The sequence below is a fragment of the Danio aesculapii genome, chromosome 12, assembly GCF_903798145.1.
Source record: "Danio aesculapii chromosome 12, fDanAes4.1, whole genome shotgun sequence".
Taxonomy (NCBI): Eukaryota; Metazoa; Chordata; class Actinopteri; order Cypriniformes; family Danionidae; genus Danio; species Danio aesculapii.
Window position 1 is genome coordinate 35,596,588 of NC_079446.1, and position 27,442 is coordinate 35,624,029.

The window sequence follows — 27,442 nt, forward strand, 5'->3', positions numbered from 1 at the left end:
TACCATTCATGTTATTCACCATTAAGTAGATTAGCTGGAATTGATTTAGATTAGATTGTCATTCGTTGATTCCTTTTCTTTTCGGCTTAGTCCCTTTATTAATCAGGGGTCACTACAGCGGAATGAACTGCCAAGATTGTATGATTTCAAAACTTAAGTTAAAATATAATGGTCTGAATTACACTTTTGTTACAGTAATATAATAATCTATGGGTTAAAATAATAAAAAACAAATAAAGGAACAGGGGAGAGTTTAAAGTAATCATCTCCAGAGCCAGAATCAACTAATGACACCACTTTGTCTTGATTAAAATACTGCGTCATATACAAAATACAATATTACCAACCTAATGCTGTGGTCACACTAGAGTTGTTAAATTTTGTCGTACACAGCTATGAAAAGGGGTGGGATTAAACAAGATGATTAGACATTAAAGAAGTGAGCAATTGCTTCATATTTTAAATTTATGTCAAGAGAGGTCATGTTTTAATCTTCAATTGGTCTCATGCAGTCATGTGATGCGATTTCGCTGGTCAGAGTTCACCAAACTTGAACTTTGCAACACAGCGAACTGCGAAACTGTCACACAAGTTTGTGTTTCTAGTTTGTCGAATTCGCATGCGTATGAATGGAAGTCTATGGGACCATGACCGTGGCTTTAGTTTTCAGGAAAACAAAGTAAGAGAAGCAGGAATACACAACACCAGCACACAACATCGCAACATAGAAACAAAAATTCATAAATAAATGAATGAATAAATTTATGAATGTCACGGGACATGGCACTTTGTAAAATTATGCAACAACATATAACATATACTAAACTAAAACAGTTTACATGCTGAATAAAAATGCAAATTCACGCTCTGCAGTAGGTGGCGCTTATAGAATAGCAGAGTTTTCCAGATGTAGTAATGTCACCCAAAGCTGATTTTTAAGCTTGGCACAAACTAAGCTGATATAACAGAACTATAGCAGTAAGAAAAAATGACATCTCGTGGAGGCTACTTCTGGTCCCGCCTTGACCAAAAAGCTGTGTGTGAACACCCAAAATGGGTGACAGTCAACTGAAATGTAAACATATGTTTTGTGCCTGTATGAGAGGATGTGTAGCGTTAAAAGAAATGAGCTGAAGGAAGAACTAGAGAATAAGGCAGAGCAGTTTTCAATTAAAAATGTATTAAATTCAGATTGAAGTTTAAAATCTTAATTATTATTATATTTGACAAGTACTGGATTACACAAGTGAGTATAAGGGGTTCCTTTTTTTGACCAAGGTTGCTCAGGGTGGATGGAGGAGCTGAACACGCAGCGCTGAATGAAGCTCAATGAAGTCTCTGAATGGGTAGCCTATAAAACCAAGAGTGATTGCGTGTGGGTTGGTAGGTCAATCAGGAATTCAGTGGTTAAAGGGTCAGTGAGAGATAGGAGGCAGTTAGGTATTTACTAGTCTGCGATCTGCTGAAGAAGAAGTTTTGTATGACTGTTACATATGTTATCATATGATCCTGTATGCTTGTCAGCTATATGCTTCAATAAAGAAAAGAAGAAGAAGAAGATGAAGAAGAAAAAGAAGATGATGATGAAGATGAAGATGAAGAAGAAGATGAAGATGTGTTTCCACACCTGCAGGTGGAGGTATCTGCATTTTCATTTCACAAAGATAAACCAGAACTAGTGCTGCAAGCCTAAAACTGTAAACAGAGCAGTGTTTAAATACCATGGTATATGGCAGGTCACTTCAAATTGTATTGCTATTTGATATTATGTCATTTGACTGTTAGTTCAGCAAGCAGTTTTTGAGATTTCAGTATCCCCCTTCATTTAGATTGGACTTTCCTTGAAGGAGACCTTGGTTTTAGTGTGCTGCTTTATTCTCACAGATACTTTTACTAAATCTGAAGATAGTACTGTATGTCAACGGTAGAAGGCACTTGAAGGTTTGTGAATGTGCCCTAACCCGTACACCATGAATGGCATGACCTTTTTCTACAACCACAGTCTTATCAAGCCTTTCTCTGTAGTAACACCTGCAGTGAAGGTCAGGTCTGATTTTCTCTTCACCCTACTTTAAAAATGGCATCTTGATTCTTTCAGTTTCAGCTGTGTGAACTGACCTCAGAAGTCTTGAATGCAGTGCGGCTTTAATAAGGTACTCTGACGGCTGTCTCATTTGGCATTTAAATACAGCCTTCAAAAGATAAAAGCTTAAGTTGTTTGTTTGACCCTGGTGCTTGGTAATTTAAAGGCAGCCGTCTCTGAGAAAGGATTCAGCTTAATAGATGCCTTGTCATATGTAACAGAAAATGTAATGAAATATACAGCCACGGGAAAAAAAAATCTGTCTTAAGAAATTGTTTTAATCCTGCATAGGTTTCACTGAAAAAATTGATTAGTTACTTTACTTAAAAAAATGAGTAAACCCCTTGCTTTTAAAATGATTTGTTGACTTTACTAATTAGTCAACGTGTTGCTTTTAAATCCATTAGTTGACTTTACTTCAAAAAAGTTAGGAAACCCTTTGCTTTTAAAGCGATTAGTTGACTTTACTAGTAAGTAAACCCCTTGCTTTTAAAATAATTTGTTGATTTTACTTTTAAAAAAATCTGTAAACCTTTTGCTTTTAAAGCGATTCGTTTACTTAAAAAAGTTAATAAACCTGTTAGTTTTAAAATAATTAGCTGACTTTAAAAGGTGAGGAAACCTTTTAGTTCTAAAAAGATTTGTTGGCTTTACTTAAAAAAAATCATTAATCACGTTGCTTTAAAAACGATTAGTTGACTATAGTTTAATAAAGATAGTAAACCTATTACTTTTAAAGTGATTAGTTTACTTAAAGTGAGTAAATCCTTTTGCTTTTAAAATGAGTTGATGACTGTACTTAAAAAAGAGAGTAAACCTATTGTTTTTAAAGTGATTAGTTGACTTTACTTTAAAAAAGTGAGTAAACCTTTTGTTTTTAAAGCAATTCGTTCAGTTAGAAAAGTGAGCCAACATGTTGCTTTTAAAGCGAATAGTTTATTTTACTTTAAAAAGTGAGTAAACCAGTTAGTTTTAAAGGGATTAGTTGACTTCACTTGGAAAAAAAAAATCTGTAAACCTATTAGTTTTTAAGTGATTAGTTTGCTTATAAAAGTGAGTAGTTGACTTTACTTAAAAGAGTGAGCAAGGCAAATAGTTGACTTAAATTTAAAAGGTGAGTAAAGTAATCCCATTGCCTTAAAATTAAGTAAACGGACGATGTGCATTATTATAAATATTAAGTTAAATCAGTTTTTAAAATTGGGTGGCTCAGTGCTTAGCACTGTCACCTCACAGCAAGAAGGTCACTGGTTCGAGTCCCGGCTGGGTCAGTTGACATTTCTGTGTGGAGTTTGTATGTTCTCCCTGTGGTGGTGTGGGTTTCCTCATGGTTCTCCGATTTCTCCCACAGTCCAAAGACATGCACTATAGATTGGCCGTAGTATATGTGTTGGAATGAGTGTGTATGAATGTTTCCCAGTACTGGGTTGCAGCTGGAAGGGCATCCGTAGTGTATAACATATGCTGGATAAGTTGGTGGTTCATTCTGCTGTGGTGACCCCTGATGAATAAAGGGACTAAGCTGAAGGAAAATAAATGAATGATTTAATGAATTTTTAAAGTGAAGCAACCAGTCATGTTTTACAATGTATAATACTCGAATATTAATTAGTAATTTGTAAAATTATAATATTAATTCCATTTAGCATGCACTGTTTCGTTTAAAAAAATCCTTAAATACATACACAAGGATTGTTGCTTCCTTACTTTTCTTAATTTGAATAGTTTAATGCCATCCTTTCACAGCACTGAGATTTGTTTGGAATGAAGTTACAGGATTACAGTGTCAGCCATTGTGATTTTAGTGTTTAGGTTATAAGGTGGAAATGATATTTAAATATATTCAGAAGGATAGTGATTAAGTCTCACATCTGCTTTTCATTGAACAGAAGACTCAGTGTGCTAGAACTGTTACACACACACACATACTCACACACACATCAGAATACAGAATCAGCGCAGTGAATCGCAGGAGTCTTGTCTGTATTTTAGCTGTGCCTTCTTGGTAAAGCAGCATCAAATAAAGGCTCTGCATCTCCCGAAGGATCCTCATCTCGTTTCATTTCTGCCGTCTGCTCTCCCGCTCAGATGTTTCTGCAGTTTGGCAGAGCAGGGGTTCGACATCAGAGTTCAGATAGCGCATACTTTCACCTCAAAGACAACTTTTACTTTGCTCATGTACACAAATCAAACAACAAACATGTTTAAACTTCATACCTGAATCAAAACATCTCCTCAGAGTCATTTCTGCAATCATCTGAAATTTCAAAGCTCACGTTTTCATTGAAATGCATTTTGTATTTTAAAATGCATCATTTCCACTGTGTGCATCAGTAGTGTGGCACGATTTAAATCTTAGTATTTATATGAGGATCTGTTTTAAACCAGCTTGCACATCGATGTTGACTCGGCCAATGGTGGTAATATGGGGCAGAGATTTTCCTTTGGTTGATCAATGGCTGACGGAGAGGAGAGTGTGGAGATGAGTGAGTGAAGAGGCTGTTCATAAATGTCCCCTTATACAGTGTATGTTTACATGAATATAAAAGGGGACATTTCTGAATTTTCACAGGTCTGACTTAAGAAAAGACTAAATAAATGAAGTTAAAAACATTTTTGTGATTCTGAGTTCTGATTCTGAATTCTGAGTTTACATACCAGGGCAGCACGGTGGCTCAGTGGTTTGCACTGTCACCTCACAGCAAGAAGGTCGCTGGTTCGAGTCCCGGCTGGGCCAGTAGACATGCGCTATAAGTGTGTGTGTGTGAATGCAAGAGTGTATGCGTGTTTCCCCCACCATCCAAACGCATGCGCTATACAGTAGGTGGATTGAATAAACTAAACTGGCTGTAGTGTATGAGTGTGTGTGAATGGGAGTATTTATGGTTGTTTCCCAAAACTTGGTTGCGGCTGGAAGGGCATCCGCTGCATAAAACATATGCTGGAATAGTTGGTGGTTCATTCCGCTGTGGCGACCTCTGAAATAGAGACTAAAAGCAGAAGGAAAATGATTGAATTAATTTTGAAATTTCTTTTACATTCCTACCATTACCATTTTCCAGTTAAATTCTGCTATATTCTGCCATATATACTGTAGAATTTTCTTTGTGTATTTGTATTAAAATAAGGTAAAAATAAGTTTTCAAACCCAGCAAACAAGATGTTTTTGTTTTGTTGATTTCTGCTTGTCCATATTTATTCGCAGGACTGTTTTGTTTGGTGACCTGCAGCATAAAGCAATAATGCAATTTGTGTTTTCCATTAAAAATGTATACATTCTGTCCTTTTGTCCTCATTGAAAAACAACCTGTCAGTGTTTTCTTGCGTTTCACCGTCTCCTTCTGCACAGACTTTCAGCAGCAGCAGCTGTTTGCTGTTTCTGTGAAGCATGAAGGAGGAGAAACCGAGAAAGTACATGAGGTGACAGAAAATTACAGAGGAAAGAAAGAATGCACCGAATTCGCTGTAAATGCGAGAGGCCTTTTAAAAATTACATAGCACGAGTCCCAATGTCACCGCAGGGTCAGTTATTGTGTTCTTTTTGCTGGGTATTGTTTTTTTGCCCTGATTTCTATAGTGCATACTGGAGGAGAACATTGTGGTTTCTGTTCTGGATTATGTAGTGAATGAGCAGATTTCTGTTTCCCTTTCTCTCATTTTAGTCTACCAAAATAGCTTTAATTTGAGATAATAGAGCCTTGAATGAGATTATTTTAAAGCTGTTATTAGCCATTATAAAAATCCTGCATTCAGTGATATGCTCATTAGTCTAATAATACACTGTATTTAAAATAATTAAAATAATCAGGACCTATTTCTCATCATCTTTGGGTTAAAATGCTGATTAAATATTTGCTAATAAAACGATGTTTAGTTTAATCACAGCGCCTTCTAGTGGAATAAATACGCTACTACTTTGTTTAGCTGGTTTAAATTAAGTTGTTCAGTATATTTTTGTATAAATTGTTTTTTGAGGAGAGAAATAACAGAAAAAAACACTAAATTAAAATTGTCTATACACATATTACTATGTTATCATTTTACATCAGAATTATTAACTCTTTCCCAGATACAAGATAAAATAACAATATTGATAATATAAAATGAATTAAAAAATTGTAAATAAATAAATGTAAATTTAAATAAGTAATTAAATAAACAAAAAAAATCGAGTAACAAATAAGACAAACACAAAAAAAGGGGGTGGGCGGATGGGGGGCTGTTGGGTTACTTCAGAACACCCTTGTTCCTGATTTATTGCTTTTAGATGGAAACAAACATTTTCAAAATAATCTATAAAGCATCCCCAAGAGTCATAAAACTTGTCAGCCTTATCTTTGACAGAAAATCGTGTTGTTTTTAAAGGTAAAGCTTTACAATAAGCTAATAGTTAACATTGGTTAATTAATGCCAAAAATGTGTCTGGTTTGTTCAAATTGCTCATTTAGGCTGGTTAGGACAAACATTTTTTGGTGAATGTTGCATTACTAAAATATTTTTTGCATTATTTCAGCATATTTGTGACTCTAAAAGCCTGGCATGGTATTTGCACAGCTATTTACAGTACTTTCGTCATCATTTTCCTATTTGCTATTTTCTCTGCTCGGATTTGCCTTCCTTTAAGGTCATAGAAAGTGTGATTGACATTTTTGTGACTCACGTGAGCATGTGTGTTATTGTAATAAATTTTGTACATCAGCATTTGTTTTATCAGTGTTAAAGGAGTAAGGATGTGATTTGGTTTTAAACCACATGGGGGAACGTAAATGATAAGGTTATTGTCATTTTTGGGTGAACTATCCCTTTAAATGACAGTGTCACTTCAAGACTGAATGCACAGACAAGCATTTGATGACTTTTTGCTTATTCACATTCACAAAAACCACAGTGAGAAAAGAATCTCTTATATTTGGTCTGAATTAAATTAACCAAGGAAAGCTAATTACAAGTGTGAATACACCATAAGGCCACAAACCCAAAAGCAAATCCATTATTACAGTGGAAATGCTTCAGATCTTGAAATCATCCTCGTCTTCTCACTTTCCAGTGAATGTCATTGAAACAGAGTTAAATTCAAGCTGTATTTTGCTTCCGTATTTTTCATCTATTGTATTGTTGTTATAGGATTTCATGGCTTTCGTATATATATATATATATATATATATATATATATATATATATATATATATATATATATATATATATATATATATATATATATATATATATAATGTATATGTATATGTATATATATGTATATGTATATATATATGTATATGTATATATATATATGTATATGTATATATATATATATGTATATGTATATATATATATGTATATGTGCGTGTGTGTGTGTGCCTGTGTGTGCCTGTGTGGCTTTGTGTGTGTGCATAATAACAGAAATGTTATCAATTTTATCAATCTACCCACACATCTAAACTATTTTTGCATAGAATTAAATAATTAATATGCACCCATTTCCATGGCAACTGAAACTTTACAAATAACCAAGCATCTCTTAATATTTTATGACATTATTTTTAGTCATTCAACTAAACAAGTCTCTGTAATATCACAGTTTATATCCCTTTTTTATGTATTCCTCTATTGTATAGTTTATACCTGTAGTTTGATTTTCAAGAAGCGTTTCCCACTTTTATCAGTATTGAAAACATTTGCGCTGTTTGTGCTACGTGCATTACCATGATTCATTTACGGTACCTCAGCTCGTGTTAAATGCAGCTTGTGATTTTTCTATTTTTCCACACTTTTATTTCTTTTCTAAATACTGTGTTTTGCCCATCGCAACAGCATGTTTTATTAAAACGTCACTTCAAGTTTTATTGGCTGATTATCTTTGATGAAGATGCCTTGTTGCGTGGTCTGCTTTATGTCTTTTCTCAGTCCACACGACTATAATATTTTACTTGTAAACACTAGGCTGTGCTATAAACAGGAGCATCTGGCATTAGCTGTCCGCACCCTCTTCTCTGAGGCGACACAAACAAACCGTCATCAGATGATTTATTCCTTCTGCGTCTAATACCGCAGACACAAGCCACGGTTACATCAGATTCAGGAATTTCACATACCGGAAGCCATGTTTGTTTCCTTTTTGCACCTGGAAAATGAATTGGTTTCACATCTCCAGCTGCAGCCTGGTGCTCGACTCAGATACACATTCGTCTAGGAACTTTGATGCTTTTTTGCTGGTTCTTTTATTGTCTCAAATTGGTTCCACATTTGTTCTTTGGCAGTCTTGAATGGTCAGTAAACATCTAAACAAAGAGCTTGTTCACGTAGTGCTCGGTCATCCAGTATTGAGGATAATCATTCTTTGGTCACGGTTAAGATGTGACCACTGTCGTCCTGGGGCAAGAGGAGAAAAAAAAGCGTCTGTTCTTAAGAGTTGCTGAAAGGCAGATTATAGTGTCCTCTTGAATATCTTGAGGCTCTGAGTCTATTCTGAATGTTTTCTTTATCTGTCAGATTATTTGGGGTTGAAAGAATTTCACAGACTTCTAGTTGTCACGCATGGAGATTATTTCAGTTTTTGGTTTATTTTTTGGACTTTAAGGCCAATTATTTTTTGTTTTAAGGTCAAACAGAAATATAATTTATAGACCTAAACATAAAGGTTCAAAAAAGGTTTTTGCAGCAGTGACACAGAAGAACCGTTATTTTGTTCACCAAAAGACCTTCAAGTAAACCAGTTCTTACACGCTCAGAAATAATGGGAGATGTCAATGTGGCAGTAGCTTTTTAAATAGTGCACATTTGTAATTTGTAACTTAAGTTAGTTCATACTGATACCTTAGATGCTATACAGTTGAAGTCAGAATTATTAGCCCCCCTTGTATATATTTCCCCCCAAGTTCTCTTTAAGAGAGAGAAGATTTTTTTCTCAACACATTTCTAAACATAGTTTTAATAACTAATTTCTAATAACTGATTTCTTTTATCTTTGCCATGAGGACAGTAAATAATATTTTTCTAGATATTTTTCAAGTGACATTTTAAGGCTTAACTAACTTAATTAGCTTAATTAGGCAAGTTTGGATAATTAGGCAAGTCATTGTATAACAGTGGTTTGTTCTGTATAGACAATTGAAAAAATATTGCTTAAGGGGGTTAATAATATTGACCTTAAAAAGTTTTAAAATAATTAAAAGCCGAAATTTTTAGCCGAAATTAAATGAATACTTAATAAAATACTTTCTGCTAAATAATTATATATTATAGTAAATATACTAAAATATAGTAAATACTGTGAAAAAATCATTGCTCTGTTAAACATAATTTGGTAAATATCTGAAAAGAAATAAAAATAATTAATAATAATCAATAACTAATAATTTTGACTTTAATTGTATTCAGTTTATTAGTATCCAAATTTTGGTCCCAATAAGGACACAATTATTTATGTACCTTTTGAAAAGGTAATGACCCAGTGACAGCTCCCTTTATATCTGATTGTAAGAAAAGCACTTATTTTTAGTTTGAAGTACATTTTAATGATATAAAGGACCTTTTCTTTTCCACTAAATTGAATTGTAGTGTAATGTTTCATGCATGACTGAAAGGTATAAATTATAAGGGCTCCTCATAGATCGCTCAATGCCATAAAGAACTTTTTTAATATTATTATTTATTCCAATACACCAATACCAACTCTTAACAATAAAAGTTCTAAATGATGGTTTTTACAATTAAACCATGGACCATTTTGGTTCTATAAAAACGTTTATCTGACCTTTAAATAAAAATAAAATAAAATAAAATAAAAACTTGAAAATAAAATTTTGATGCCATAGGAAAACCATTTTGTGTTCCTCAAAGAACCTTTTTAATATCTAAAAAATTAAAACAACTAAAAAACATTTATCCACTCTAAAGAATCTGGATTGAATGTTCCATGAAGACATTTATCATTTATGGGACATTTCTAAGCAAATAAAGAACTTTCATTTTATTACCATTGATGGTTCATTTAACATCCATGGGCACATTTAATTCCACAGAAGGTTATGTGGGTTGGAAAATGGTTCTTTAGATAATACAGATAGACATTTATCTTCACACTATGAGAGAAAAAGATTGGTTTAAGAATTATTCAGTGAAAAGTTATTTGGGGAACCCAAAGAGGTTATTCTATGTAGGGATGTCCAGACCCGATCACATGATTGAAAATCTGGCCCGATCATGCAGTTTCTGACTCGATCGGAATTGGATGTTAGCTCCTGATCAGGACTCCTATATATATATGACATCACTTTGTTGCAGAGACGCTATTGGTTAAATGCCGGCAAAGTAGAACACGGAAACACGGACGTATTATAAAGTAGATGACGACAACATTGCCATAGCAAACTGTGAGATATGTAAACTTGGGATTGCAAGAGGTGGAAAGGAAAAGGCTACATTTAACACAAACAAAGTTGTTGAATGTTAAAATAAAGCCAAAATTGGTTCATTGTAACGTTTGATTTGGCCCACCATCCGGTCTGATAAGAGAGTGAGAATGATGGAGAGGGTTGAGGCAAACGTTTAATTGCTGAGCTACAAAAAAGCATGCTGAAATGAAATGTTTCAATTAAATGTTATAATGTTATATATATTAAATGTCAGTCACACCCAATCATGGTATCGGCACATGTATGAATGAATAAATCATGTACGAATTGGTCAAGCAGTGTACGAATTAGCCACTAAATCATAAAGTTTCAAATTGACGTGAGATTGGGATGGTTTAATCCATACCTGTCAACTCTCCGTTTTTTTGCTGGGATTTACAATTGTATCCTGCTATCATCCCGTTTAAGTATTTTCCTGTATTTCTTCCATATTTTTAATAGTTCTGTGAAAAGTGAATATAGCATCAAAGAACCGATCTCAAATGTGAGATAATTGCAAGAGCTGTTGAAGAGAATTATGGTTTCACTTTTATTTTGGCTTGAAAGCACATTGAAATTAATATTAAAACAGCTGCATTCACTTCATTTCCATTAAAGCTATGCGTCGACCATCACCATTCCTCTGTAACCTCTGAATCATTCCATTCATGTTTTGGTGCTGACTGACGGACGCACGCTCCATAGTGATAAAAACACTGTTCCCAGATCAGCAAGTGTCAGCAGTGGACACTTAGATTTAGGTGGGTTTTTAAACACAAATAATTTTGTCTTAAATGAGCATAAAGAGTTACGAAAGTAATCGAATGCTTTCCTTATAGATCTGTGGATTCTTAAAGTGACACCTCTGTTATCAAACAAAACAGAGTTTATCTATGAATATGATGACATATAGCCTATATTTATGAGGTCCAAGAAACATTTCCATGTTTTGATGAATAGGCTACTACTATATGTTAATGCTTTAACAGTCTTTTAAAGAACAGTGCCATTTTTAATTAACTTTTAAAAGCACCTTTTTATTTAAACATTGATTTTTTATTTATTTATTTATTTATTTTCATCTGTAAGCACAGTACAGTGTTAATGTTCAAACTATTTAAAATGTTTAAAATGGCTGACAATTCATTCATTTTCTTTTCGGCTTAGTCCCTTTATTAATCTGGGGTCGCCACAGCGCAATGAACTGTCAATTATGGTGGTACGTGGAGAGACAATTTTTTTTCTGAGGTGATACTTGGTGAAAAAAGTTTGAGAACCACTATTGTAAATGAATGAATGTAAATACTGTCGACGGATAGACTGCAGAAGACATGCAAATTAAGGCAAAAACTAGTGTAACTCCATTCTGTTGTAAATAAGATTGTTTTTACTGTTACCACACGAACAAAACATCGGCATATGCTATATTTAGCATGGTGTCTGGACTTTTATTGCTACAGTATACACACGCACGCGCACACACACACACACACACACACACACACACACACACACACACCAACAATATAAACCAAAACAGTGACAGCGTACATTAAGTCTTTACCATTTTGATCATAAAGGTGCATCCTTGCTTAATATAAACAGCCTTATTGCTTCTTGTCTGTTTGTTGTTTGACACAAATTGAATTGTCTACCACATGAAACCAAGCAATAGAAAGTAGGCTAGGCTACCATTATAAATGTTTGGCTATATATAGAATAGAGAAGTGTTTTGCTGTGACTTAGAAAGGGCAGATTTGCGGGATTTTTACACTGCTGTTTTCCGACGTATAAAACTTTCCTCCCACATATGTCAGCCTGGAACCCGCCCTGAATGCGCTTAAAACTATCAAGCAGCATTAGTGAGTTGTTATATTGACTTTGTCAAAATGTTTAACATTTCAGACTCCTTTAATTTAGTTTATGCTTCTGTTTACATGCTTAACATTGATGTTTAGATGTAGAAGATGAGTGTGTGTTTGTATGTATATGGATGTGCGTGTGTGTGCATCTGCACGCACGCTGAAAAAAAACAAAAATCGAAGCCCGGCGCTGATTGGCTGTTCGTCATCATGAAGCCACGCCTCTCTGCAGAGCATGAGGGCTTCACGCAGAGACATCCGGTCTCTTCTGGAGCAGTGGATACTTTCTAACGACCTTTTCAGTTTGTGGTACACCTCAAAACTGTGAGTTAACAGGTGAAAGTGTGAGGTTTGTTAAAGCAGGTCATTTACTCTGAATCACAGGATCAGCGCATAGCTCGTGTGAAGCGCAGTGATCATGGTGCTGAAATCAGAGGATGGAATCGGTGAGTGAATCTCACAAGTTTTCATATTTACAGTGAATTGTGGTGTTTAAATATAGTCATCGTTATGACTTCATGACGTTATGGTCTGTTGTCGTTGTTGAACGTTTTTGAAAGCAGAGGCGATCGATAGCAACAGGTCATTTCATGCCTTCTGAACGGAAAGCATAAATGATTCCCGATTTGTGAACGAGTCATTCATTTGACTCGGATCCTATTGCTGAATGGATCGAGGTGTTTTATAAAACCAATGTGAATGATTCGCTCGCTTAGCAAGAGTTGAGTTGAATCATTTTCTGTATGAATGACGTGTCTTTTGAGCATGCTCGATTCGTGAACCGAGGCTTATGAGATGATTCGAGTTTGTTGATGGTGAGAGCATTTCATGAATGTTGGGGAATTTTGATAATTTGGTCTTTATAGAGTAAATAAGCATAGTGTCATGATAGTATTATTTGTAATAAAAAGTAATTATATTGTTGTTGTTTTTTCGCCAAATTAAAATAATTGCTTTGGCACTTTTAAAACTTCTATTAGTAAGGAATCAGTTCATTTAGGGATCTTATGTTCCAACTAATATCTCATAACTAGTGGGGTAGACAGGCAACTTAATGTTGTTTTTATGTTCAGTTTAACAAACGATAACCTTCTTAAATGTTCAACATTTCTATGATGACTGAATTACGTTGACCGCTTTTAACTTAAATGACCCCGTGGATGGAGTCACTTGAACTATTGATTATTTTCAAAAAACTCAGTACATGATTTATTATGTAGTGAATCAGTGCTGTCTAAAAGGCTTAATCCATACATATATGCTTTATGCTGTCAATACTAATCAATACAATATATAGGTAGATAAATATGATTATTAGGGTGGCACAGTAGCGCAGTGGGTAGCGCCGTCGCCTCAAAGCAAGAAGGTCGCTGGTTCGAGCCCTGGCTTGTTCAGTTGGCATTTCTGTGAGTTTGCATGTTCTCTCGTGGGTTTCCTCCAGTTGCTCCCCTACAAGTCCAAAGACATGGGCTATACAGTAGGTGAATTGGTTAAGCTAAATTGTCTGTAGTGTATGTGTAACATCATGGTGCGGCAAAAAGCGTCCCTGTGTGCACGGGCCTTAAGAGTAAGTAAACATGATTATTATTAAGATCAGAAAGTGACTGCAAGACTGTATTAAAGAGTGATTGATTAAATCATTCATTGAAATAATTTGTTCTAACAGCTATTCTGCTCCTTTGTTTAGAACCGCTTTATTGGCCAATAATGTTATCGTATTTATCACACAATATCATCATCATTGCATTTGCGATCATGCCAACATACTGAAATTTGGGAAAACCATTTGTGTGATATTAATTAGATGTTATAACATGAAAATATTTATATAGATTTCAGGATAATTTTTGCTTTAACAACTTTAATTATAATGACATGCTGCTAGCTGATTAGTTTTCAACAGGTAGCTCCTAGTACTACTTTTGGTTGTTTTTACAAAGAGAGTGACATACTCCATATTAGCGCTGTGAATAATAAATATTGCACCTCTATTGATCAATCAACCAATCTATCTATCCATCTGTATGTCAGTTTATCCTATTTTTGTGAATTGTTTAATCGATGGATACCATTACCATGGTGTTTCTTAGTGGGAAGTATTTCCCAGCACTCCCTTTTTGGGAGGGTCATCCTGATCCTCCTTTAGGGGATTGGAGAAATGAATCAATTAATGAACGGGACTTTTTTTTTTCAAAGTGGAAAGAAATTCACAAAGAATATTTTATTCATATGGGCTTTTTATTAGCATAGTCTTTTTTTCTCTTCTTTTTCCATTCAGATGAGTTATGCATGTGGTGAGACAGAGCCTCTTAGTCTGATATGAGACTAACAGGATGCTCTGGACTGAAATAGCACTGATGTAATAAACTCATCAGAGATGAAAAATAAAAACTGGCCCCCAATAAAAAGACAGTTTCAAATTTTTATAAGCATTATTTTTAGGTTTACATTTTAAAATGTGATTTGTAGGTCATGTTTTCACGTTTAACACTGTTTCCAGATTACACAAAGTAATCATGGCATCATAAGTTTTCAATGGAAATAATAAATTATTTAGTATGTTTAAGTCTTGTCTAAATTCATTCATTCATTCATTCATTCATTTTCCTTCGGCTTAGTCCCTGATTAAAATAGTGGTCGCCACAGCAGAATGAATTGCCAACTACTCTGCCATATACATATGCCAGAACATGCATCAGAACACTAAATATATTAATAAATATTTATATTTATTATCGGATATGAATTCAACACTGTAAAAAATATACTTTTTCACTTGGTAACATTAGCACTGGTGCTCCCAACGTCAAACTGTTAGAAGCACCAGCAAAAATAAATAGTAATAAAATGTATACAATCTCATTTTTTTCTTGTGAACCCAATGTTGTGTTTCGTCTTGTGGTGTAGTGTTGTGTCATCACACACATAATACATTGTTATATAACCATATGCTTATTTCTTGTGGCCGCCTATTTAAAACACAAAAGCGAGGCTGCGGTGGGAAGAAACCTGGAAGTATAGGATCAGCACTGTAAACATTGCAGCAACATGCTGTGGACTACAAACCTCCAGCTATTGCCACGATTTCAAAGTGCATATATAGCGTAAACATCACTTTAATACCATTCAGTTAAGTTTAATTTAAACAATAAACATATTAGGCGTCAAACAAAATCACAATCTCTTTAAGAGTAATAAACAAGTATAAGAGTAATACATTTAAGAGTCCTCCTAGGCTTCAGTTCATGGCACCAGGTAAACACCGTGGCGATGCTTCCCTGTAACCCGGTGAGCGATAAAACAATGCAGTCCTCTGTAGCACACCCTCGTGTTGTCTGTAATAGTGTTGTCCTGGTACTGAAGTTTTAAAAACATCTATTTCCTGCTAACATTCAAGTGCCGCTGATCGCATTCTTAAACACCACTGATTTGTCATAGTATTCACCAGTGCTCAACAGAAATGACTGTGATTGGCCGTGAAGGTCATCAGTTCACCGCACTTTACCGAGTGCAAACACAGATAGACGGATACTGGTGCATTTTAAAACTGTGAAGATCAGTCGATTGCTCGTTTGTGTTTGCACTCGGTAAACAGCAGTGAAGTGTGATGAACTGATGACCTTCATGGTTTTGAATGAGAATATGAAGTTAGGACTGGTGGAAGTGTTGTTTTTTTTTTTTATAAAATTTTTTTTGTTTAAAGATTTAGTTTTGGCCTTTTTGCCTATATTAAGCGGAGAGGACAGTGTTTCAGACAGGAAGCGTAGTGAGAGAGAGAGAGGGGGTAGGGATGGGAAATGTTCACGAGCCGGGATTCGAACTCGGGATGCCCTGAAGTGCTACTGCACCATATGTCAGCACGCTAACCATTAGGCTATTGCACTGACGGAAGAGTGTTGTTTTAATGGAATTTGATATCGCACCCAAAGGGAGGAACAAAACTCAGCATTTCGTGCTGCGGGGGTTCTGTGGTCTTTAAAAGTAATCAAAAATCGCTGTTTACATGGTAGACTCTTAATCAGAGTATTGTCTTAATCATATTAAAACCGGAGTATTAGTGTCCATGTAAACATACTAAGTAAAAGTCCCAGATGATGTCGCAAGCTGTCAAAGACAGTGCATTCCTCTGCCTTTAAGTTGATTCCCCTTTGATGCGATTCCCCCATTAAGCGCAACTTTTGTGAAGCATCTGCTTCATGTTTCTGTGTCAGAATCCTGGCTTGTAAAATATAGCCATACTTTAGAACCCTTAGTTTAAGCAAATTTTAATGTTGATGAAGTGAGTCGCTCACCGCCTGTGCGCTTTGCCTTCTATAAGCAACAAGAAGAAACGCCTGACATCATAACAGTGTCCCTATCCCTCAAAGTTGTTTAGAATTAAATGTTTAGAGATGATGTGACACAATGTACACCTATGTGTGCCTTTGATGCACCCCTTGATGCTTCTTGCATCTTTGTCGCAGCACCAAAATTAGGCACCGAAATTCATATGCTGATTCGGTCTTGTCCATACCGATTACAAAGGTACCGGTGCCATAATAGCACCGGGTTTTGGTATCCAACCTTAATTATGTGTCTACGAGTACTTGACAAGCAAAACAAAAATGTCGAACAACAGGGCAGTATGTGGGCTGATGCAAAGTGCTTTTTTACAAAGCGACATCGCCATCTACTGGCCTGAAATGAAGAATACAGTGTTTCTAGTTTCCTTGGATATGTTTTTAGTACATTGTTGTGATGTACTCGTATACCCTTAAAAAATACATCCACCAATGATGTCGCTTCACTTAAACTGCCTTCATTGTGACCCTGTTGACATCCGGAAACGGGTGTCTGAGACCAATCCTCTTTTCCATCCGTACTCTCCTTACCCCAGATATCCAGGTCAGTGGCGGCTTTACTTGGTGTGACCCCAAATCAAGTCCTCCAGATTAACCAAGTCCTGTCTCGGGCCAGTTCTGTTCAGTTAAACCATGTGCTCAGCGGTTGCTTTTATGTGACTGAATAATATTTTCATTAATATCTGGTGTGAGACATTGACTGAAATTCAGGTCACGTCTAGATCCAAATGTTTGGTGTGGCCCGGGTATCAAAGCTTTTATGTCTTGCTGAACTTTTTAAGCTATGAGAATAGGTTCCTGATGATAGAAAACAGGCCAGACAGGACTTGGATTGGGTTCAATTGGCATGTATGTTATGAGATACTACTGTGTGTGTACGGGAAAACCGGACTGGATGGGAAAGAAACAGCAGCAAACACACCTGAGAGCAAACGCAAGATGAGACAAAAGATGAACTGAAGAGAGAGAGTACATGTTGTGCACTCTTTTATTGTTGTTAGTCTATTTCTGTAGTATTTTTTTCCACATTGTGTCAGTTCCAGTATTTTAGATTTATCATATGATGTGTTTTGTGAATATTTGTTGAGTAAAATTGTGAATACATTAGTTTACTTTCGCATAAATTGTAATGTTATATTGCCCATTGACCACCCTGTTTTAGTTTATTTCTGAATATCTAAGTAAATACTCTAAAACATTTTGTTGCGTAATAAAGAATTTTTTTTTACATTTTTGTGTGTGAAAATTGATGTTATGCTCATGCATGACTTTGTGACAATGTTAATATATGATAAATCAAAAAATGTCACATTTTTATTTTAACTTGTAACACATTTATTTATATTCCTTTCTCTCTCTCTCTCTCTCTTTTTTTTTTTTACTAGTTTGACAAACTCATGCATCCCCAAGAAGCATAAGACCAATTTTCACACACAAAGCACACAGAAAAATAAAAAAAAGTCGTTTTTTTTTTTTTTTTTTAACTTTAAAACACTTGGGAGTATTTACTTAGATATTCAAAACAGGGTGGTCAATAAGAAATATAACATTATCACAGAACACATCATATGATATATCTAAAATACTGGAACTGACACGAAGGGGAAAATACTAAAGAAACAGATTAACAAAATTAAAAAAGTACACAACATCTACTCTCTCTCTTCAGTTCATCTTTTGTCTCATTCTAGTTCCATTCTAGTTTTGTCTCATTCTAGTTCCATAAAGCCCCTGAGAGCAAACTTGAATGTGTTTGCTGTCAGGCGTGTTTGCTGCTGTTTCTTTTCCATACAGTCCGGTGTGTCAAAATAGTAAAAAAAAAAAAAGGAATATAAATAAATGTGTTACAAGTTAAAATTAAAATCTGTTAAAAAAATTTTTATTTGTTATATATTAATCTGATGTCATTAAATATAAATAATTTATTATGCTTTACTGGTTGCTTTAAATTTATTAGCATTAACAATGCTTAATAAATAAAGATTAATAAAGATTTATTGAATTTATTATATATTAATATGATTTCATTAAAAAGAAATAATTTTATTATGTACTGGTTCTCAAGAAAGATTGATTCGCATTAACAATGATTAATAAATAAAGATAAATATTTTTTATTTATTATATATTGATCTGATGTCATTAAATAGAAATAATTTTATTATGCTTTATTATATCTTTTATTTTTATATATATATAAATATGATGTAGAGCTACACAATATATTGTTTCAATATTGTACAATACTGTTAGTCTCCATTGAAGACCATAGTTTTGTTTTTCATTATTTATCTTTGTCTATTGTTTCTTCTGTGCTTTAAATGATATTATTTTGTGTATTTTTGTATCATATTTTATGCAGACGCACTCCCCAAAAATTTATCACAATCAATGTAAAATGTATATCACAATATACATCACAGAAAAGCAAAATATCGCAATGTCAGTATTTTCCAATATCGTGCAGCCCTAATATGATGCCATTAAATAGAAATCATTTTATTATGCTTTACTGGCTCTCAAGAAACTTTAATTTGCATTAACAATACTTAATAAATAAAGATTAATAAAGATTTTTAAATGTATTGTATATTAATATCATATAGAGCTGCACAATACATCATTTCAGCATTGATATCGCAATGTTCGCATCCGCAATAGTCATATCGCAAGTTAAATCATTTGGGCACAAGACATTATAAAGTTTTCTGGTTTAACAATTAGATTTGATTAATTGGGTTTATATATTTATATAATGAAAACACTGTTATTTTACTATTGATTATTGAATTTCTCAATAATGTTAGTCTCCAATGAAGACCATAGTGTTGTTTTTCATTTTTTATCTTTGTCTATTGTTTTCATCTGTGTTTCAAATGATATTATTTTTTAATTAATCATATTTTATGCAGACACACTCCCCAAAAAATCATCACAATCAATGTAAAATTTATATCGCATTATATATCGCAGAAAACCTAAATAAAGCAAAGTCAGTTTTTTTCCAATATCGTGCAGCCCTAATATGATGCCATTAAATACAAATAATTTTATTATGCTTTACTGGTTCTCAAGAAAGTTTGAATTGCTTTAACAATGCTTAATAAATAAAGATTAATAAAACTTTTAGCCAGCGCCAGGACGCGGACGCACTAGGGTGCTGTTTTTTCAAATGTGTGTTTATGAATGGATTACACCAAAAACAACACGAGTAATCTTGACACTATACATCAGTCTAAAGCTACAACCCTCAAGCATCCATTACAGCTAGTTGTTTTTTCAGTGGGAAGCTTATAAAGAATGTATTTGCTAAATTCGTGTAAGTTGTACAGAAAACGCTTATTAAATATGGAGTGAATATAATCGTAATAACAAGACACACACATTGCTGTACATCATGGTTTATTTTGAAAGCTAAGAGCCCACAGAAAAACATCTCATCGAGCACATTTAATTATGGATGGTTATTCGTTTGTTTATGTCACTGTATCTGCCGGAGACCTGTTGTTTACATTGTTTACTATGTTACTTACACACGAAAATGGCCTTTGTAGTACAAAGAAAGTCAATGTGATCGCTTACAGTGTTACAGATAAAATGAGACCACTAATCAAATAAAAAGTCAAAGTTTGAGTTACTAAAATCTAAACAAAGCAGTTGAGTGTTCTGACGTTCTGCATATGCTGTCTGCCAGTCAAAGGCGAACTAAACTAATGTTTAAAACAGTTGTGCTGCTTAATAATTTCCTCTTTTTTTTCTTTAAATTATTTAAATTCTTTGAATGGAAATCCAAAAGTACAGCCTTTATTTAAAAAAAAACTTCTCTGTCAGTTTTGATCAATTCAGTGTTTGCTTTTTAAAGTTTTTTCCCCTCAAACTTTAAACGGTAGGAGCATTTACTAAAGTAACAGGGGGGGGCAAAATTGTGTGCAGCCACAGGGTGGAGCTCTTGAATGTGCTGAAATGTATGTGTGTGTGTGTGTGTGTGCCGGGGGAGGAGACAAGAGGAGAGGGTTACAGAGAGCGATAACGAGACAGAACATGAGGAGGAGAGGAGGGGGGTCATTTTCAGAGACAGCAGAGCAGTCGACATCTCAAAATCTTCCGGTAGCATCACTTCCACTCAGACATGAAGCTCAGGACATTACTAGAAGATCCCGGGAGTTCTGGTTCTTTTTGAACGACAGCAACGCGTTAAAGTGCATTCATTCTCTAAATGGATCAAAAGAACTGCCAAACTGGACTTGTAAAGGCATAGAGCTGTCATTCAGGATAATTTCACTCAGGTATTTTGTTTTATTTGCCCATTGAAATTCATTGCTTGCTTCCTGAAATATTGTGAACGTTTTTATAAATCATGTGCACACTTTGAGGAGCATAAAGACGCCTTTTCTTTTGTAGGCCTGTGGATGTCTTTTTCCCCTCACTAGTTGAATTGTCAACGCAGAATGAGAGTCTGTATGACATAAGGAAACTCATGGCAGCCACAGGACATTGAGCTTGTTTAGATGGAGGCTTTGTATATGCTTCTGGGATGACTTGATTATGCTTTGAGACTCATCTGTGGCTTGTGTGTTTCAGCTGCCCTTCTTATCTGTGTCTTTGCAGAGACAATGCTTAGAAGGAGCAAGTAGTGGGTGTTCTTGTGTTCACGGATGTTTCGAAAAAGATACATGATGGTAGTTTTTTGTTTGTGCGCATAGTTTGTTGGAACTGTTGTAAAATCTAGTAATCTGCCTTGTAAGGCCTTAATAGCTCTTGATGTCAGCAGGCTCCTATGAAAAATTACAGTATGATTGTGTATGTTAAACGAAAAAATTCATTCTGTCATCATTTACAGGGTGGATTAAGACTCTAGTTAATTTTTGAAACACGGATGAAGATTTTTTTGATGAATCCAAATGAAATTGATATGCATAAGCAGCACCAAAAATTTTGGTTTACAAATCACTAGAAGCTGTGGTTGCCAGATCATTACCTTTAAAAATATGGTCAAAATATTTTCCAATTTTTGGCAAACTGCTGTAATTCATTAACTTATACTTGTACAACTTGTACTTGTACTAAGTGTTAGCTTTTACATTGTACTTTTGTAATACACAAACAAATAGCAACAAGTAACTGATTAAAAAAAAAAAAAAGTTATGCACTGTGTTAGATTCTGACGGTATTAAAACCTTGGATAAAAACATCACGGTTTCACGGTATTGTGATTACTGCTCTAAAATATATTCTTTTTTAATGTCTAAGTAAAAAAACGAAAAGTTTTTCCCCTTTTAACACAATATATTTTATTTTGAGAAACATTTAAAATATTTTGGAACCGCTAACGTGTCAGGATGAAAATTAATCATTCACTTCTGCTTAATTCGATTACTGATGTACACGTAAATGTAATCGTTGTTAAACTTCTTCAGGAGTTTGTTTTTCTTGTTAAAGTGCGTTAGGGGATTGTCTATCGCAAACGCTGTAAAAATGCTGTGTTCCACACAAACGATTTGGGTTGGGACAACATGAAGGAATTAGGTTTACTTACTAGTTCTTACAAATTTAAGCGGATTGAACATAAAACATTTAAGTTGGCTCAAAAAAAAAAAACAGCAGAAGTCATTTTTGAGAGTGTTATACTGCCTTGGAATTGGCTAGAATTTCTGAAGTCAACCGAATTTGTCTGCAACCTCAAATTTGTTTTCTAAGGTAGACGGCTCACTTGGGCTATGCGATTAATCGAAATCGAATTGCAATCACAATTTGAAACGTTGCAATTAGCTAATCGCAAGAGGCTGCAATATGAAATATATATAGACTATATAATTTACCCCACCCAGAGCAAATGTGTGACTGCCGTCTGTGTGTGACAGTCTTACTAGCCAATTGAGTGAGCACACTTTCGTTCTGCCCAATCAGAATTGCACAACCGAAAGCGGAACGCCCACAATAAAAAAAACAACAAAAAACAGGAAAAGCACTTACAAGTGGGATGATGGCATTTGCTGCTTCAGAAGCATTAATAGACAAATTATTGAAAATAAAAACAGGACATCGGTAATATGGGAATATTTTGGTTTCAAAGTCACAGGGACAAAACAAAAACAGGTAATTTGTATAAATTGTTGCCACAGCATGAGGAAATACAACAACCAGCACCTAAAAAATCACCACAGGTGGCTATATGAAGAGTGTCTTGCTAAAAAGTCAATTGAAATGATTGCAGTGACACTAAATCTAGTAGGAAGCAACAACAAAGTACAACTTTTTTGTTTCAGCTTGCTGAGTTCTGTTTTTTATAATTATTATTTTTTGTTTGTATAATAAGCTACACTATCTCCCTAATTTGGGTTCAACAAGTTTAAAGAAAGGTAAGGTGATTTTATTTGTTTACTGTTTGCTCTAGAGAAAAATGAGTGTTTCATTTATGAATATTTAAAAACTAATTTTAATAAATGTTGAAATAAGTAAGTTAATGTCTTTTCAGTTCCCTTTTTAACTAGCACTCACTGCATTTTAGCAGCAAGAAGCTATGATACAGATTATTGAGCTGAAGCTTGACTACAACATTAAATCGCAAATCAAATCGAAATTGCAATATCTAAAAATCGTAATTAGATATTTTCCCCAAATTGCACAGCGCTATGGCTCACCCTTTTTTTTCTTAAATCTGACAGAACAGCAATTCAAATGCAGAAATGTTTTATTAGTGTTGTCCCTGGATAACAACATTGTCGTTCCACATGTTTTCTTCAGCCCTTAACAATGTCCAAATGACAGCACGCAGCCGGTGACTTGATTGATGAAGGCACATTCCTTGCCCCCACCGAGTGTGTTTGCAGGGGTGACGCGTCTGGTATTTAGCAAGTGTGTTGAATTGAACTGGTCAACAGCAGCAGTATGTCAAGCATGGTGTGCCGGCTCACGCTGTGGGTCAGTGTGGCGAAGGGCTTGAAGTATTAATCTATTCAAAATCTATTTCTTCATTTCAGCATCATGATAAAATTGGCAAACATCATTCCACAGAGTTGCTTTGCAGGGATCTGGACCTAAAATATCATAGAGGCAATAAAATATCAAAAGGCCATTCAGAACACCTTAGCAACTGCATAGCAACCATCTACACCAACAATTCCATTAAAGCATTCAGTGAAAATGTAATTTGTAGTACGTTGTTCTTCAATTACTAGTTTGAATGTGGAAAGTGGCGTTTGCTGTAAGTGAAGGCATGTTGAAGTCATGTAGTGGCGACGTGCACATAAGCACTGGTTTGCGTGATTGCGGGTTGCCAAAATTCTGTGCTCAGATCATCATGTGGTTGTCCTGTGAAAGAAGTGCATGGTGATGCACTGCGGTGAGTGTGCCAAGAGGTGCCACCGCAGATCACATTACCCAGGAGAGCTCGTCCTAGTTTGATGTCTCCTTTTAGAAACGTATTAGAGGCTGTGATGATGATGATACAGCATTTCCACTAATAGACGCCTTGGCCCTACTTTCCTTTTTCTTTCTTTTTATAATTTACTTTTTTTTTCTTTTGCCCAAGTTCTATTTTTTCATCTTTGCAGTTTACTCATTAAAACAACAGTTTAGTTATCATAATGTATGTTCAGTTATTTAAAATCCTGACACTTACTCTGTTTAACTGATTTTTTTTATGATTATATCAAAAATGACATTTTTTTGACCCCCCATGGCATTTCTGTGTGGAGTTTGCATGTTGTGCTTCGGTTTTCCCCCACAAGTCCAAAGACATGCGCTATAGGTGAATTGGGTAAGCTGTAATATCTGTAGTGTATGTGAGTGAATGAATGTGTATGGATGTTTCCCAGTACTGCGTTGCAGCTGCAAGGGCATCCACTTGCACAAAACATATGCTGGTTAAGTTGGCGGTTCATTCTGCTGTGGCGACCCCTGATTAATAATGGGACTAAGCTGAAAAGAAAGTGAATGAATAAACAGAACCCCTATGGCATGCTTTTTTTACCTCATTCCTCAATTTTCATGATAAAAGAAAAGATGGCAGGATAATTGTGGAATTGTTTCTTAAACAGTTTTAATATAGCTAAGTTATTAAATCTGTGTAAAGTACATTAAAAGTATATCTTTCTTTAGCAATATCTTTCTGTCACAATGTATCCTAGTTCAACTAAACATTTGTTTTAATGCATCCTTAAGAAAATGCTGGAGATTCTGTGTGTACAGGATAGGCTAATTATCGTGACAATAGTATGGCAGATATGTGTGATAAATTGTGTGATAAATTACAATCAGACCTTACTATCTTTATTCTCACCTCCTCAGTAGGAGATGTTCCAAAGGTAAACCCAGAGCTAATAATAAATAGGAAAATGAGCCAATCAGTGTTGGAATTTCTGCTGAGGTTTTTACTAATTTTGTAAAAAGACTAAATGTTTGCACCTTGACACAGTTTTTAGTCTGAATAACAATTAGTTAGATCTAAAAATTTATCTTTTACCTGTTTATTTTAATATGATTACATAAATAAATGATTTAAAAACATAGGTATTGGTTCAAATCAGTTTTAAAAAAACATTTAAATTACCTCAATGGAAAATGTCAGCCTTCTGTTTAGCAGTAACTACCAATGCTATCTCACATAAATTCGTAACTTTTTGATTTAGTGGCTAATTTGTATGATATCGTACAATCTCTTCGTACAATTTGCTTATCCCCCAATGACGATTGGGTTTAGGGGTGGAGTTGGGTGCCATGCCTCCTTTTAAAAGTTGTACATTTTCATATGAATTCGTATGAATAACCCAGCTTCCAGGAAACAGCCACATGGTTGGCAGATACTTTGACACATTTAGAGTGGCTTCTCCCTGAAGATTTATACACTTATATTGATGTCAAAGTCAGACATGCATCTCTGTGGTTGTGGCACCTGCTTGTGAGTTTGGACAGTCATTTGACTTGGAAATGAATGGTGCCTTTCACAGGGTTTAAGACTTTCCAGTCTGGATGAAAACTACTGCGATGTTGAGTTTACAAGTAAACATGTTTATGTCAGACCAGCTACTGACAACTGCTGGGATTTTGGACAAGCCTGAAATAATCACATGATAATAAAATCACAAATAATCAAATGATCTTCCTGTGTTTGACAGGGAGTACGTTTACATGGACACCAATAATTCGATTTTAATAAGATTAAGACAATGCTCTGATTAAGAGTCTACCATGTAAACGTGACATTTACTCCAACTGAAGTCATAATCGAACTAAACAGGAATTGGATTAAGACGTGGAGTATGCTGATTTTAGTGGCATTATTGAAGTGCAGAACAGATATGTAAACACCTTAATCAAACTTTTATCGTCATGTAGGATTTTTGCTGTGTTTTGTGACAGGATAGTCTATACACACACGGCTGCTTGACACTGGTCCCTGTACCAAGTCAGTAAAGGATCACAGATAACTGCATCGTGAAATGTGGAGGTTTTTTTCTTATTCAGCGTGCGATATCAAATTCTATTAAAACAACACTGCTCCAGCAGTTCATACTCGCATCCAGCATCTTGCATCATGCTAGAAATGTTACTGAATGAAAGTGAAAGTGCCAAACTGCAGATAAAGTCCACAGATAAAAATGAAACACCCGAAATCACATGAAACTCTGGAGGAAATGTGGATGGAGTGGTAACGCAATGACGTTAATCGAATTATGTGCTATAACATGTAAAGCGGGATCATGAAAGGAACGTTCAAAAGGCAACTCATGTAAACACCTTAATCTTAAAATTTTATTGTCTTGTTCAGATTAAGGCAAATAATTTAATTACTGATGTCCATGTAAACGTAGTCAATGTTTTTCTCGTTTTGAGTCTCTGAAATCCAAATAGTGACTTTATTAGTTATGCATTTTAGCTTTTAAGTAACTTTGAAATAAGTCTGTGCAATATTATTTGTTTTATGCAAATTTATGCTATCGAGTATGAATTTACTGTATGAATTAACAATGAGCCTATAATTGAAGTTACGAGAGCAAAAAAACAACAACTTTTTATTCATATTGATAAGATAGTATATTGTATTATAATATTAGAGAATCAATAGGGTCGATTCCCTGAATTTTACACAACAGTTCAACAAACAAGGTGTTAATATTGATGGGGGAGTTACAATTTATGTTATTTCGATTAAACTGTTTAAATGAACGATCAGGGATTCGCTCATAAATAGACTTTTACCGCTTACTGGCATCATTAATGTCATATTTATTTGTCCATGACAGGCCTAAACTAACCAAGGCACTAGCAGAAATAAAAAGAAAAGAAAAAAATCCCCCTAAAATATTGAGTTTTTGTCAATATCACACATCTTTATTTTGTTTATTCTTCTACAAGTTAACATTCATTAATTCATTTTTTTTTCGGCTTAGTCCCTTTATTAGGACTGGGGTGGGAAGGTGGGGGGGATAAAACAGACGCTTCAAAAGAAGGAATGGAACGATAACCGTTTTCATGGTATGTATACCGCAGTTTGGAAAAGTCAACGTTTTAAAACCGCCAAAATTTTCTGTAATACCGTTCCTAAGTTATGTGTAAGATTTTTTTATTTACATTTTTTTTAGTACAACAGTATCTCCAGCAGAAAAAATATCCAAACATGCTGTTTAAAATTTAAAAAATAAAGAAATCTGTGTTTTTGAAACAAATGAAGACAGCAGAGGTCCATGGTTTATTTGAATTATTTAGCCTGACATGTTTACTGTTCCAAAATATTATAAATCTTTAAAAAAAATAAAATATATT

At 34.7% G+C, this 27,442-nt stretch overlaps 1 protein-coding gene across 4 annotated transcripts in view; it reads left to right on the forward strand.

Annotated features, from left to right (window-relative positions):
• The window catches only part of cyth1b (cytohesin 1b), a 133,550-nt gene that overhangs the window by 49,274 nt on the left and 56,834 nt on the right, over positions 1 to 27,442 (forward strand). Inside the window, exon 1 of one of the 4 annotated variants that reach the window (XM_056469250.1) lies at positions 12,575 to 12,784. The exons of 2 other annotated variants lie outside the window; for them this stretch is intronic. In XM_056469250.1, coding sequence (XP_056325225.1) covers positions 12,757 to 12,784 — 28 coding nt within the window. In that variant the 5' untranslated portion in view covers positions 12,575 to 12,756. Of the gene's footprint in view, positions 1 to 12,574; positions 12,785 to 20,735; positions 20,965 to 27,442 lie in introns of those variants that run through there. One more of the 4 variants, XM_056469252.1, reaches the window with a different exon arrangement.